We start from the raw sequence: 14,226 nt of genomic DNA, 5'->3' as shown, positions 1-14,226 counted from the left end.
TTTCACAATAAAGTTGCATTTTCATAAAAAAAACAGCGAGAACTTAGTTGCGCACCTAATAAAAAAAATAGCATTTTATAATTTATACGGTTTTTTATTTTTAACAGTGTAATACGGAGGTGGTGCTGACGGCGAACAAAATTCGGTGCTCTCCCGCAGCAATGAGGAAGAAGAAGCGGAGGAGGAGGAAACTGAGGGGGAGGTAGCTGTTACTCCGCTCGGAAAATATTTCATCCGAGACTGAGGAGGATGAAGAGACGTGGAGAAGGAGGAGCATGAGTACCAGCAGCAACAACAACAATAGCAGCAACAACAACAGCAGCAGCAACTTCAGCGACAGGTCGGACATAATAATTTTAATTTTGTAAATTTAATATCAGAAAATGCGCGGCAATTTAGAAGATTCCGGGTAATCGGTAGAGAAGCGAGTTTCGCGATACGACCGTTGACTGAAGGCGTCGATATATATCACGTTAGAAAACGCGTTTCACGAAATTCACGCGTATGCGTTAAATTCATGCGAGTCGGGCGATTACGTAGGATTATCGTTCGATTCGCCGAATTTAACGCATGGCCCCGCGGGTATATCTTTTCGTCCGGCATGTGACTTGAGTTATGAGGATATTTGGAAACTCGTGAGTTCGTTAGCACAGAGCGCCGGTGGTCTCGATATCGCTGACCAATTTACCATACGGGTTTATAATGTCTCAATGCCATCAGGTCGCGGTCGCGTCGCGTTAACACGTGGGGATGTCGCGAAATGTTCGATGTAGTCGAAATTAATAATTCGAATAACCTGTACTTCCCCTGCGCCCTCGTAGTAGCTCAAGCTTATAGCGAACGCGGTAATATCCGTATAGATGAGCTGTATGAGAAATGGAACGCGATAAGATATCCGCACTCTTCGTTACAACGCGAATGTGCGTTGCAATTAACGAGAAATGCCGGTGTCGTAATACCGGAAGAGGGTTGCGGGGTTCGCGAAATCGAACGTTTTTAACGTTATTTCGCCGCCGACAATATCGCGATTGTTATATATAATTTTAATACTTTCGATCGCGGCGAAAAGCCGTTGTATGATGGAACCGAAATACTCGCTTTTCTCGGACGCGAGTCCTCACGGCGATTAAATATCTTGTATTACGATTCGCATCATTATAACCCTATTTTAAATTTAAAAGCCGCCGCTAGTACTCGCGATTATTGTGTAGTATGTAATGTAGGCTTTCGAAATGATAGGCCTAATAATCACCGGTGTTTAAATAAATGCCCGCGATGTTTAGCCGTACCGCCGTATTGTATTGTATAGTGCCGTGCGATTCCACTTACGCTGAAATAAAATGCGACGCGTGCAATCGGTTATTTTACGATGCAGGGTGTTTCGAGCGTCATCGTAGCGAGAAATCGTACGACGGTAGAACACGCGCTAATGTTTGTAGCATCGTGCGATTTTGCGATAGTTGCGGTCGTATCGTTAAATCGAATTTAAAACACGAATGCGGCGTTTCTTATTGCAAATTATGCCGTTCACAACAACCGCGCAATCATATGTGTTATATGCAACCTCTTCGTCAACGTGGCGATATTTCCTTTGCCGGGCCATCTTCGTCAACAATGGTATCGGATGAGGTAGATATATCTAATACGAGAGAAGAAGAAGCACGGAACATATGTGATAACGCAGAAAAGAACGAACGTGCATATGAACGCGGAAAGGGACATGTGGCTTTCGTATTTTACGATTTCGAAACGCGACAGGACGAGACGGTCGAAGGAACGGGAAATATAAAAAAACATATTCCGACACTATGCATCGCGCAACAGATTTGCGAAGCATGCGCGGAGGAAAATAACATGTCCGTGTGGTGTCGTTGGTGCGGAGTGCGAGAGTTCGTATTTCAACGCGATCCAGTTAAACAGTTTGTAGATTTCGTTACGCGTCCAATAAAATATTTTAAATAAATAATTTGTATAGCGCATAATGCGAAAGCGTTCGACGCGCAATTTATTTTGAAATATATCGTGGAAAATTGCACAGATATTGAACCGAAAGTAATTTTAAACGGCACAAAAATTATTCTATTAACCGCGGGACATACAAAATTCATCGATAGCGTTAATTATATGCCGATGCGCTTATCCGAATTACCTAAGGCTTTCGGGCTAAAGGACACTGAGGATAAAGGCATTTTTCCGCATTCATTTAATACTATCGAAACGTACGTCGGACCGTTCAGATGTACAATATTATTCTCCGGATAGCATGAAATCACAAGAGCATGAACGCTTTCTTACATGGCATATCGAAATGAGGGAAGAAAATACCGTGTTCGATTTCCAACGCGAGATAGTGCGTTATTGTCGTAACGATGTTGGTATTCTTCGACGAGCGTGCGTAGCATTTAGAAAAATTTTCCTAGATCGCGGAAATGTATATCCGTTCGAGGAATGTACAACTATTGCATCGATTTGCATGACGGTTTTCCGGAAATCTTTTTGCAAGCCGATACGATAGGCATCATTCCTACGGGGGGATACAGATGCGCGAGCAATCATTCGTATAAAGCCTCACAATGGCTGATATGGATGGAGTGCGAACTCGACCGTCGTATAAATTATGCGGGGCGTGTGCGGGAATATCGCACGATCGAGGGTACGCTCATCGACGGTTACTTCGAAACGTCTATTGCGGGAAGGACGCAGCGTCACGTGTTGCAATTTCACGGTTGCTTTTAGCACGGATGTCCGTCTTGCTTCCCTGTAAATCGCGATAAAGCGCTTTCGTCGGGGGAGGATCGCGGAGATACATTAAATTTGTGATATGAATGAACTCTCGCAGTTTCATGGCGACTTCGTCAGCGGGGATACATAGTGTCGGAAAAGTGGGAGTGCGTCTTCGACCAAGAAATGCACGACAATCGCGAAATGTATGATTTTCTCGTGAACTATCCGATGCTAGAAACACCGCTCGATCCTCGCGACGCGTTTTTCGATGGGCGTACAGGAAATATCGCAACTCAATATGAAGTCACGGGTACCGTACTGAGAAAATACGTTACGTCGACGTATGTTCTTTATAACCGTTTGTATTGAAGACGGGCGCTTTTCCGATCGGCCATCCGGAAATTTACGTCGGCGATGAATGTAGCGCGTTAGTCGGAAGGTCGCCGAATTATAATTTCGACTTGGTCGAAGGCCTCATACGCTGTAGAGTACTCCCTCTTCGTGATTTATTTCACTCCGTACTTCCGCATCGCGTGCGCGGAAAATTACTCTTCGCGTTATGTCGTAGTTGCTGCGAAACATTTTCTCAGACCGTGTACCCACAATGATAGCGAGCGTGAATTCGAGGATACCTGGGTAACCTGTGAATTACGCAAGGCCGTCGAGAAAGGTTATCTCGTAACGTCAGTAAGCGAAATTTGGCAATATAAAGTTAGCCAATACGATCGTACGTCGCGGCAGGGTGGATTGTTCGCCGAATATATTAATACGTTTTTACAGCTTAAACAGGAAGCCAGTGGTTGGCCGAGCGAATGCGGGGAAAAGGACAATGAGGCAAAAGAGCGATACTTGAGGGAATATAAAAAAACTGAGGGTATCGCTCTTGATAGCGAAACATCGTGCGGAATCCCGACTTACGTTCGGTTGCGAAACTGTGCTTAAATTCATTCTGGGGAAAATTCGGCCAACGATCCAATTTGCCGACTACCGAAATCGTGAAAACACAACAACGTTTCGCGATATTATTAACAAGCGTCGAATACGAGGTAACCGATATATTACCCGATATATTACCGATATATGTGAGTGACGAGGTAATGTATGTTTCGTGGCGACTACGACAAGAGGCTCTCGTTCCCTCGTCGATAACAAATGTCGTGATAGCCGCGTATACGACTGCACTAGCGCGATTAAGTACCTAGAACGTTTAGATAGTCGTGTATTATATTACGATACGGATTTGTTTATTTACATAAGCATCCGGTGATCCGAACGAATACGAGCCGCCTACGGGAAATTTTCTAGGCGACATGACGGACGAACTCGAAAGCTACGGCCATGGTAACTATATCGAGGCGTTCGTGTCCAGGGGCCCGAAATTTTATGCCTACATCGTGCGAACACCGGTAATACTCACGAAACTTGTAAAGTTAAGGGTATTACTCTCAATTACGAGAACTCGCGGCGTATTAATTTTAATACTATAAAAAAGCTACTATTAGGGACAGAAAAAGAAACACAAGAAAACGAAGAAGAAAATAACAAAACTTCGATAAATCTACGCTTTAATGCGATTCGACGTACCTCCAAAAAGTTTTAGTTGGCGTTTCATGAAATTGTTACGCGAAGTGAAACAAAAATATGTGTGCCGGTATTAGTAAAACGGTATCAGTAGATTTATCAATAACAGATATTCGCTATTATACGGATATGTGACGGTATAACAATATTCTTATTTCTTGTGCGTCTTTTTCTTTTTTAAATAAAAGTCGCGCATTTTCCGATCTTAGGTAATCTAGAAGAACGGCAACCTCACCGATGACTTTGACCTTGACATATGTGGTCAAGGTCATGATCCTGAGTAACCTCCAAAAAGTTTTAGTTGGCGGTCATTGTTTATTAAGAAGTTATTAACAATTTAGTTCTGTAGTAAAAACATAAAAACATGCATTAAATGCGCAATGTATTCAGTACATACCTACGAATTAGGTAACATTCGATGTTGCAGATATAATGTATACCATTTTGTATGGTTCTACATAACTTTGTAACATGTGTCATCGACTTTCGTAAATTTAGAAAAAAAAAAGAATTAGAAGCTACAATTATATGTACTGATTTATTATAAGTTTAAATAATCTGTGGCTGTTATAGGATACATCGTTGCTATTGTTTGAGAAAATGATTCGATTCTATTCCTGTATTCATATTCTCGTTTAAATAAAAATTCAGCGATGTAAGCACTGTAATGTTTTTGTCTAATTCCATATTTCGGAATTGCAGCACGTAAATCTCGCGTTCAATATTTTGCGTATGAGTACCTGATTCCGGATCTACAAAATTCATGTTGTGGTTTACAGTGCAATGAACAAATCCTGCTTCTCTTAAACAATTGTAAGATTTCCAACAATCAGAATAGATGATGCAATGTGGCGCGATTCGTCGTTTTATGACTGCCAATAAAGTTTTCGAATTTCTTACTGCAACTGGTTCGATGAATATTTTTTTTGTTTGTCTATCGATGCCACCGAATACCCATTGACCCGTAACTGCTCGACCTTTCTGATATTTTCTTTTTCCAATTTTTGCTTCGTCAATTTCAACTATGTGATCTGAACCATCAATTTGCAAATTTTGTCGCGACACCCAAAACTCAAAAACCTATAAAAAATAATTAAAAAATAAAGAATTGAACAATAATAACGTAGATAATTTACCTCTCGACAAAAGGAAGACCAATCAATCGCTGTTTGTATGCTAATCGAAAGTTCACTCATTAAACGTTCTAGATGTGGTGGCGGATGATAAACAAAATAACCGATAAAACGACAAATTTTTTTCAAGCCCTCGTCGTATATGCTCAAACCACGTTCCATTAAATGCACTAATTTTATAGCCACAATAAACTTTTTGTCTTTTCTTTTTATTTATAATCTTATAAGATACACTGGAACATCGAAAAAATAATGTTTCGCGATTTAACTTTAATTCTGATCCACATTTTGAACAAATAATTGTATCACGTATAACACGATGGAAAATTAAAAAAATGCAATAGAGCATCATAATTATCGATGACTCAGAGAAATTGATATAATTTCATGTTGAAGACTATTTCCTTCAATGGTCGAAATCACACTAAGTATCTACTCCTTCATCCTTCTTATAAATTCCGGAATAGTACAATCAAAACAATTACACAGCAGAAGTCTTACTTACATTGTTATAATAGCAATTCAAATATTTTCGGAATAGAATACATACAATAGCACATTTTGCTTCACTGAAAGCAAGAAAAGTGGGAACGATGTATATTGCATGAAAAAAACATGGCAAAATACAAGCAACAGAGTAGGTCTCTCCTGCGGGGGCCTTCACTTGCGGAAGATATAACCTAACCCAAAGCTATTTCTAATTTAAAAGTAAATTTTGCTTGGAAATGGACCTTGCTTTGCGTGAACTTCAATTGCTCACAACTTTTTAACAAACAAAGACCGCCAAATAAAACTTTCTCAAGGTTACTCAGGATCATGACCTTGACCACATATGTCAAGGTCAAAGTCATCGGTGAGGTTGCCGTTCTTCTAGATAATTTCTTCTTGATCGATTTCTTAGTCTTTTTTCCGAAAATTGCGAATATAACGATCATTTAATCGTAGAATTATTTCATAAAATTTTTCTTCACGAAAAGAAACAAGAAAAATATAACGTTAATTAATAGTGTGTTCAATTGTAAGAAGATATAAAAAATATTTTTGTGAAGTACTACGAATTCTATGCAGGTATATTAATAAATGTGAAAATTTTTTATCTTAATTCGTGTTTAATATTTTTATCTTTTCCCTTCTTCTTTTATAACGTCCCACCTCGCGTTCAATCATCTTCATGTTCATCTTTAATTTTCCATTATCAGAATCCACTGTAGCGCGATGTAGTCTAATTATAATTATTGTCTCGTGCTGAGACTTTGTCTTTTCCGATAAAACGCGTCATGAACCGTTCGAGCGGGGCTTGTTTCGATGTTCCATAGTGGGCCCGAGACGGAGTGGGGAGGTAAGGATTGTTTCGTCGAGACATATAGCGATTACCCCGAAAGTCGATAGGTGGGGGTTCATTCTGCCAAGACATAGCGACTAAGGGTTAGGTAACGGGAATTTGATTTGGAGCCCTATACCAGACCAGAGCTGGAGTGGGAGGATTGCTTCTTCGAGTCTAGTACCGCGGAGGTAGGGAAATAAAAATTTGCTAAATCGGCGACATAGGCGGAGTCGACCAATCACAGCTCTGGGCCACTATGGTGCAAGCCAATCAAAATCGAGACTTCTGGGAGATGGAATATTGTTTCTTTAGGTATTTAACACCAAAACTAACTTCTCAATATCCTAGTCCACCAATCAGAACACCTCTCTCCACTTCACCTGGCCACGCCCACGGCGCCAAGGGTCGAGTGGTGGAGGTTTGTTTTGACGCACCAAAGTGGCCCATATCTACTAACATGCAATTTCATGGAAATATCTCGATAAGAAGCACATTGACGACGGTGACTATGAAGATGGAGAATATCCGATAGTGATCCGCGCTAATTACAATACGATGAGGAGCGAGACCAAATGCGCCTACAGAATAAACTTTAGCAAGCCCAACAACATTGAATTGCTGCTAGGATTCTCGAATCGTATTCTCGAGCCGCGAAAATGGTATGAATCGAACATGCCGATTAACATTATCGACGTGAATATTATTCGCGTAGAGTGGAACGTGACCGCGGGCGCGTACAATAACAAACTCGTTCATACGATACATGAATTTTCACCGAGGGTACCATCGGGATATAAGATATCGGAAACGCCGGCGCAAATTATTTACCTGCCGATCATTGCGCGGAGCATTACGGATTTAACGTAACGCGTTGTCGACCAGAACGGACGATTGCTCGATTTTCGAGGAGAAGAGATCACCTTAAGATTGCACGTACGACGGCTACGGCGATAACGTACATATGCGACGTATGAGATACTCGTGTTGAACGGATCGAAAGACGTAAGAGATAACACAATCTTTACGAGGCCAGCGACAACAACGTCCACATTCGTTAATATCCAATCATCCAAGAAAAAGAAACTCAGTGCATCGAACGTTACGTTTTTACAATCTTTGGGATTCGCGGTGCGAAACAGCTGAACGATGACCGACATCCTCAACATCGACGACGAACCAATCTTTGACGATCGTATCAAGATCGAAACTCACACGTACAACCCGATTGCCAATACAACGTTCTGACACAGTGACGAAATAAGAATACCCATACAACAACAGGATCTGTATACGTTGCCGTATGAGAGTTTCCTATACATCGAGGGAGAATTAACGAAAAACAAACCACCAGCTAAAGGAGGTGATGTGATACTGGGAAATAATTGCGTCGCATTCATGTCAAAGTCAGATCTCCGCCGCAAGCAACATGCAACATGTCGTGGAGGGGGTAACGAGGATGTGAGCGTAAGCGTACGTGTGAGCTCGGCGCTCAGCTAGCTTCGGATTGTAGAAGAAGACAGAATACAATCTTCTGTCTTTTTCCTATCAACGAAAGCGATGGCCGACGCGCGACGCTACACGTTGCTCACTCCTCGATATCTCGATATGCGCAATGTTTCTTTCTTACAGTTTTTTATCGTATAATACGTTTATAATATGTATGTATGTATATATGTATATACAGGGTGTTCGGAAATTCAACGACAAATTTTCAGAGATTGTCGGGAGCACCATAAGAATCATTTCTTGCAAATGAACCTGGGGTCGGAACCGTGTCATTACATCGCTACGGCATACGGAGTGTTCGAAAGAGTCGGGACCTCGAAATATCACAAAAAATAGGTTTTACAAAAAATTGTTTCAAACAAAAGTTGTAGAGTGTAAAAAGGTCTATTTACTGGCGCCATGTGTTTGACCTTGGATGACGTCGCCAAGGTCACGACAAGGCCACCTTGAATTTTTGAAATGGAACCTCCACTTTTTATTGCATATTCTTGTAGCCCTTCTCGAGACCTTTTCAAAGCACTAATTTTACCAACTTTAAGTAAGCCGTTAAAGTACTTAAGTACTTAAGTACTTGAAGTACGCCCTACCGAATGGATCCGTTCCGCACCGTTTTTCCGCCGCTCGGCGGGGGCATCCCATTTTTATGCCGGCGCGGGATTAATTACCCGTGGTATAAAAAGGCCCTCAGCGTTATCACGGCACCCAGATTCCGATTCCGCTTGCGATAGCAAGTACGATCCGAACCTAGAACTGATCCTAGAAAACGTCTAAAGCCTCGAACAGAAGGTGGAGCGAACTCCTCCTCAGCCGAGCACTCTCGGTTTCGGGCCTACAGCTAAGATCCAGATTGCATTTGAATTCCGCCAAAGAGAATATTGGAGCGATCTCCGTTGCAATTAGTTACCGAGTAGGGTTGTGCACGTCGATTTCGATTAACCGGTTATAATCGATTATGACCTTTCGACTTCGATTATTTTGTAATCGACGATTGCATCTCAACTATAATCGAAAAGTCGATTATTGCTTGTCGATTTTCGATTATTTTGATAAAATTCCAGGTTGATTAAAAACAGAATTGTAGGAAAAATGGCTAATATTATTGCGCGGTAGCAGAGACATCTATTGATGTCTGGTTATTTTTACATCAGTCAGGCGCAGTGCGGCAACTCGCGGGATATGGCAGCACTGTTGCGCTACCGGCTAGTCACGTGTCGAACAAATGCCAACGAAAGTTTCGCGCGGTGCATGCATGAACATGAACAGGCGGCTGGCTGGTCAGTGAGAAATGAGAAAGCTTCTTGTGAATACTAGATCAACATTCATCGAGTACTATTTGTGATAGCGTTCGTTTTAGCAATTTCAGTATCGTGGTTAGTATCGGAATGGCGCCAAGCAGTGCCGTTTGGCTATATTGTACGAAGAATAGGGGTTCTCAAGAAGCAACGTGCAATATCTGCAAAAAAAGCTTCTCATTCTTGGGTAGCACATCAACACTCATTACCCATTTAGAGAAATTGCACAAGATTTCGATACCGAAATTGACATCTAAAAGTGTCAAGCGAAAGCGAGATCAATCAGAAGATGGAAGTAACCTTGATGATTCTCCTCTTGTTGATGTAAACAAAGTAAGTTGCGTCTATGTCTATGCTCGTTTTTAATATAATAATTTGACATCGAGTCTCAAATCTTGGGCTGTATAGTCAGGAAATTTGATCGATTTGATGACGAGTCGAAGTTTTGCTCGGCCACATTCTTGAATTTAAAATGCATCTCTTGCTTATCATTGTTAATAGAATGCCGGCGGGATGTATCAGAGTGATACGCAATCTGCTTCTACTAGTAAACCTCAATCAGATAAATGCATGGCACGTCATGGGACACTCGAGGATAGTTGGAATGAAATGAATTCTTTCCAAGGTTATTTGCAAACATCTAGTAAACTTTTGTCTGCACGCACGTGTGCGTGTGTGTGTAAATATGTATGTAAGTGCATGTGTTTGCGCGCGCATGTGTGTTTCGTGATGATTGTTGAGTTCAAAGTACTGAATACTGGCACCATTTTATGGTTGTAAGATTTTTCCTTATTTATTTCAGAAGGTGGAACGAGATATAAAGAGGTTACAGACGCTATGTTATTTATGATTGCTCACGATAACATGCCGCTTCGAACTCCTGAAAGAACGGGTTTCCGTGTGTTCTGCAAGCGCCTGAATCCTCGTTATCGCGTGCCTTGTGAAAATACAACAACAAAAGCACTACATAAAAAGTATCTGAAACTTCGCGATCTTATCAAAGAAGAATTGGGAAAGACTGAAAATGTCACCTTGACTCTCGATATTTGGACGAATAAGCATACTGTCCAAAGTTTTTTGGGAATTACAGCTCATTTTATGAAAGGTTAGTTCTTCTCCTCAAATGTATTGGCTTTATTTTGTAGAAGGTTAGCTGCCACCAGTTTAAATTTTTTTCTCGCGCAATTTTTATTCTTATTTTTTGTATTTCAGAATCCCAAATGCGTTCCATTGAATTGACGGCAAAGCTCTTGACAGGACGGAAGACAATAGAAAATCTAAAAGAGGTAATTGAAAGCTGCTGCAACGAATGGAATATGAATTCTAAAAAAGTTATAGCAGCTGTAACCGATGGAGGGCATAACATAAAAGGTGCTGTCAAAGCCGTTTTTGGGGAGACCAAACACATCTCGTGTTTCGGTCATATACTGAACTTAATAGGAACTAAAGCTATTGGTCTGTATGATAAAAAAACTCGTCCATCAGAAATTGAAGATTCTGAAGTGGATCCTGATGTACCCGAGCGGGAGTCAGACATTGATGATGAAGAAGACATCACAGTGGAGGCGAGAGGAATGCAAACATCTGGTTCTTGCAATAATATCTCAGGTATTTCCGCTGTACACGTAGCACATTACCATAAAATAAAGATTTTTCAATATTTTTTATACTGATAATTTTTAAAAATGAATAATTTAAATAATATAAAATAAAATAATATAAGATCTCTTATTAATTAGGGGTATTGCTCGCAGACCTCTTGAGAAAAGTTAAGAAAATTGTCACTTTCTTTAAACATAGCGAAATAGCCACTTCTGAATTAATGAAGATTCAAATGGAGGGTGCCAATGAGAAAGAAAATAAAGCTCTGAAATTGATTCAAGAGTGTCGCACGCGCTGGAACTCTGCATATGAGATGGTTGAACGTTTCCTTCAACTTTATGACTTCGTCGCTCGAGCAATTATGAAGGTACAGAGAGAAAAATCAGCAAGAAAAAAACCTCCCAACATGCTAACTATCGAGGAACTCGAAACGTTAATAGAGGTGCGGGACCTCTTAAAACCTCTAGCTCAAGCTACTGCCGAAGTTAGTACGGAAAAAACCGTTTCAATCAGCAAAGTTATTCCACTCGTAAATCTGATGAAGAAGGTACTGAGATCAATTTTCGCTTCCTGTATTTATGTTTGAAAGATTCCGATGTAAACTCATATTCTGAATATGTGCGCGAGATTATCATTTCGAGTATTTGATTAGGTGGTCTTATAAAATTAATTTTCTTGATTCATATTTAGCTCATTCATATTTATTGATAATGTATCAGCTTGACATTATCGGTACCACTGAGTGAGCAAATTATACTCATTTATTTTGTGTCTCAACCAGAAAATTCCTCTTTCCATAGAAAATTCAAAATTTCTCCGCTGCAAGCCCTATTGGATTCAATTTAAAAGAGCAACTTCTCCTAGATATAAGACATCACTTTGGCAAGATTGAGTTCGTAAAGACTTATGCGGTGGCAACCTTGATAGATCCGAGATTCAAGAAACTTCCGTTCTCTCATATTCGTGCTGTTGCTGATGCTGTTTCATACACAAGTGAGTGATAAACTGTAAAATTATAACTAATTATTTGTGAACATTCTATTTTATTTAATTATATATTTATGCATTCCAAATAAAATTTCGACTACAACTCCACATGCATTTTCAGGCGAATTAATGAGGGTGAAAATGGGAGCGAATGCTGCTAACGAGATGTGCGAGAACGCTGCTGCTTTGCCTTCACCTGAATCTTCAATGAATGACGATGACTTGTGGAACAGCTTAGACACTGAAGTGCGTGCCAACCAACAAGCACGTCAAAGTTGACCTCCACCCGCTGGAACGCCTAGTGAACTATCACGCTATTTGGATTTACCCAACTGTGATCGCAGAAAAGTGTCGAATCCTATAATTGAATTGGAGTCCATTAAAGGAACATATCCTCTTGTCCATCAAGTTGCTTGTGATGTTCTTCCCATTGTTGCTACATCAACACCTTGCGAGAGACTGTTCTCTCACGCTGGTATCATTTTGAGCCAATTCCGTAGCAGGCTGCTAGGAAAGCGCTTGGATGAATTAGTTTTTTTAAGGTCAATTGACGAAGAGTGTTGGTTCAAAGTTTAGTAAAAACTAAATTATTTTATTTATTCATAACGAAAGATTTGTTTTTTGTTTAATTATCTGATGTAACATGTGATTTAAGTGAGTATTTTAAACAGTTTCTAGTCTTAGAAAATAATGTTATATTAATGTGATATGATACATTTGAGTAATATAAAATGTATTTGTAAGTTACTTTAGATAAGAAAGTTATATCAATATATATAAATAAAATGATTTTCTAGTCATACATATTTGTTTCATTATATTAAGGATTTTTATTCAAGCAATCCTCTTCGCCTTATCTAATAATACTCATTTTTTTCTTTATTCCAAAGACTTGATATGCGTATTCTCACTTCTTTCATAATTAGGGGAATATTCGACTATAATCGATTATAATCGATTATAGCAGACCGATTAATCGATATAATCGATTATCCAGTTCCGCATAATCGAAAAGTCGATTAATCGATTATGCGTTTTGTGTGCACAACCCTATTACCGAGGTAAAGAGGAGAGCTACCTCCGACGAGCTGCTCTCGTCGCACGGCGCATCCCCGCGATTTTCCATCTGCGCGAATTAATTAATAACCGAACCAGAAAAGGAGCGCGTTCGATATATCGAAAACGACGCTAAGACCGCACGTCAAAACACGGCACAAAAACACCGGCACGCGTCGCGTAATGTCACGCGGTCATCGACCGCATGCCTATAATAGATCGGCGAAACAGCTGACAGGGTTTTTCTGCATCGCGCGAAGCCCTTTAATACATTCCGATTTCCGCGGCGATTAAACTAATGTTCAGCATTTTATGCACAACGGTAACGCCTATATTTAATATCGAATATTTACCGCACAATCATGCCATACATTATACATTGTATATTTACATCGTACCGTTCTATCAAACAGTTATACATTTATACTGCACATTCGCACCGTATATTTATACCGCACAATCACACCGTACGTTTACACCGCACAATCACACCAAACATTTATACTGCACAATCACACCGTACACCGTGCATTTATACTGCACACTCACAGCGTACATTCATACAATACACAAGACACGTTTGTATTTTCATACACACACTCACATTTCTCTTTGTACACACTCAACACTTGAATAAATCAATTTTAATTTCTGACATAAACACCGAGAGAAATTCTTAAGCTTGCCTAAGAAACCGAATCCTGATCCCGGCTGCGATTATCCGCCGGCGTGCGCGGAGGTCGTCCGTGACAAAATTCTGAATCATTTTTTTCTATAATGCTTAATAAAACGGTAATTATTGAGTAAAGTTGCGCCAATAAGTACTTTTAGCTGGGCGCACGTGAGTCGCGCGCCTGATAGTGTGCGTAAGCGCTCCGCCGCTACGGCGCTATGTCATGCCGCTATCGTGCAATATTCTTATGCGTTGTAATAATGCGAAAAACTTTATTTTGCATTAAAAATCATATTTCTTCCGTCAAAAACGTTTCCTTAAAGAAAATTTCGACAAGGAGGTTAATTA

At 40.2% G+C, this 14,226-nt stretch overlaps 1 protein-coding gene across 1 annotated transcript; it reads left to right on the top strand.

Annotated features, from left to right (window-relative positions):
• Positions 1-275: 275 nt before the first annotated feature.
• On the top strand, positions 276-12,428 carry LOC145968436 (uncharacterized). The gene is made up of 13 exons (XM_083093880.1): positions 276-340; positions 3,315-3,598; positions 3,982-4,160; positions 7,007-7,180; positions 7,249-7,421; positions 9,417-9,542; positions 9,623-9,893; positions 10,062-10,185; positions 10,363-10,665; positions 10,773-11,168; positions 11,315-11,709; positions 11,963-12,155; positions 12,271-12,428. Exons 1-13 carry the CDS (start codon positions 276-278, stop codon positions 12,426-12,428), a joined length of 2,841 nt encoding a protein of 946 aa, XP_082950006.1.
• The last annotated feature ends 1,798 nt before the right edge of the window (positions 12,429-14,226 follow it).

The sequence above is a fragment of the Camponotus vicinus genome, unplaced genomic scaffold, assembly GCF_025532165.1.
Source record: "Camponotus vicinus isolate PSW18456_S1 unplaced genomic scaffold, iyCamVici1.0 SCAF_3, whole genome shotgun sequence".
NCBI classification, from domain to species: Eukaryota; Metazoa; Arthropoda; class Insecta; order Hymenoptera; family Formicidae; genus Camponotus; species Camponotus vicinus.
This window is presented reverse-complemented; position numbering and strand designations above follow the sequence as displayed.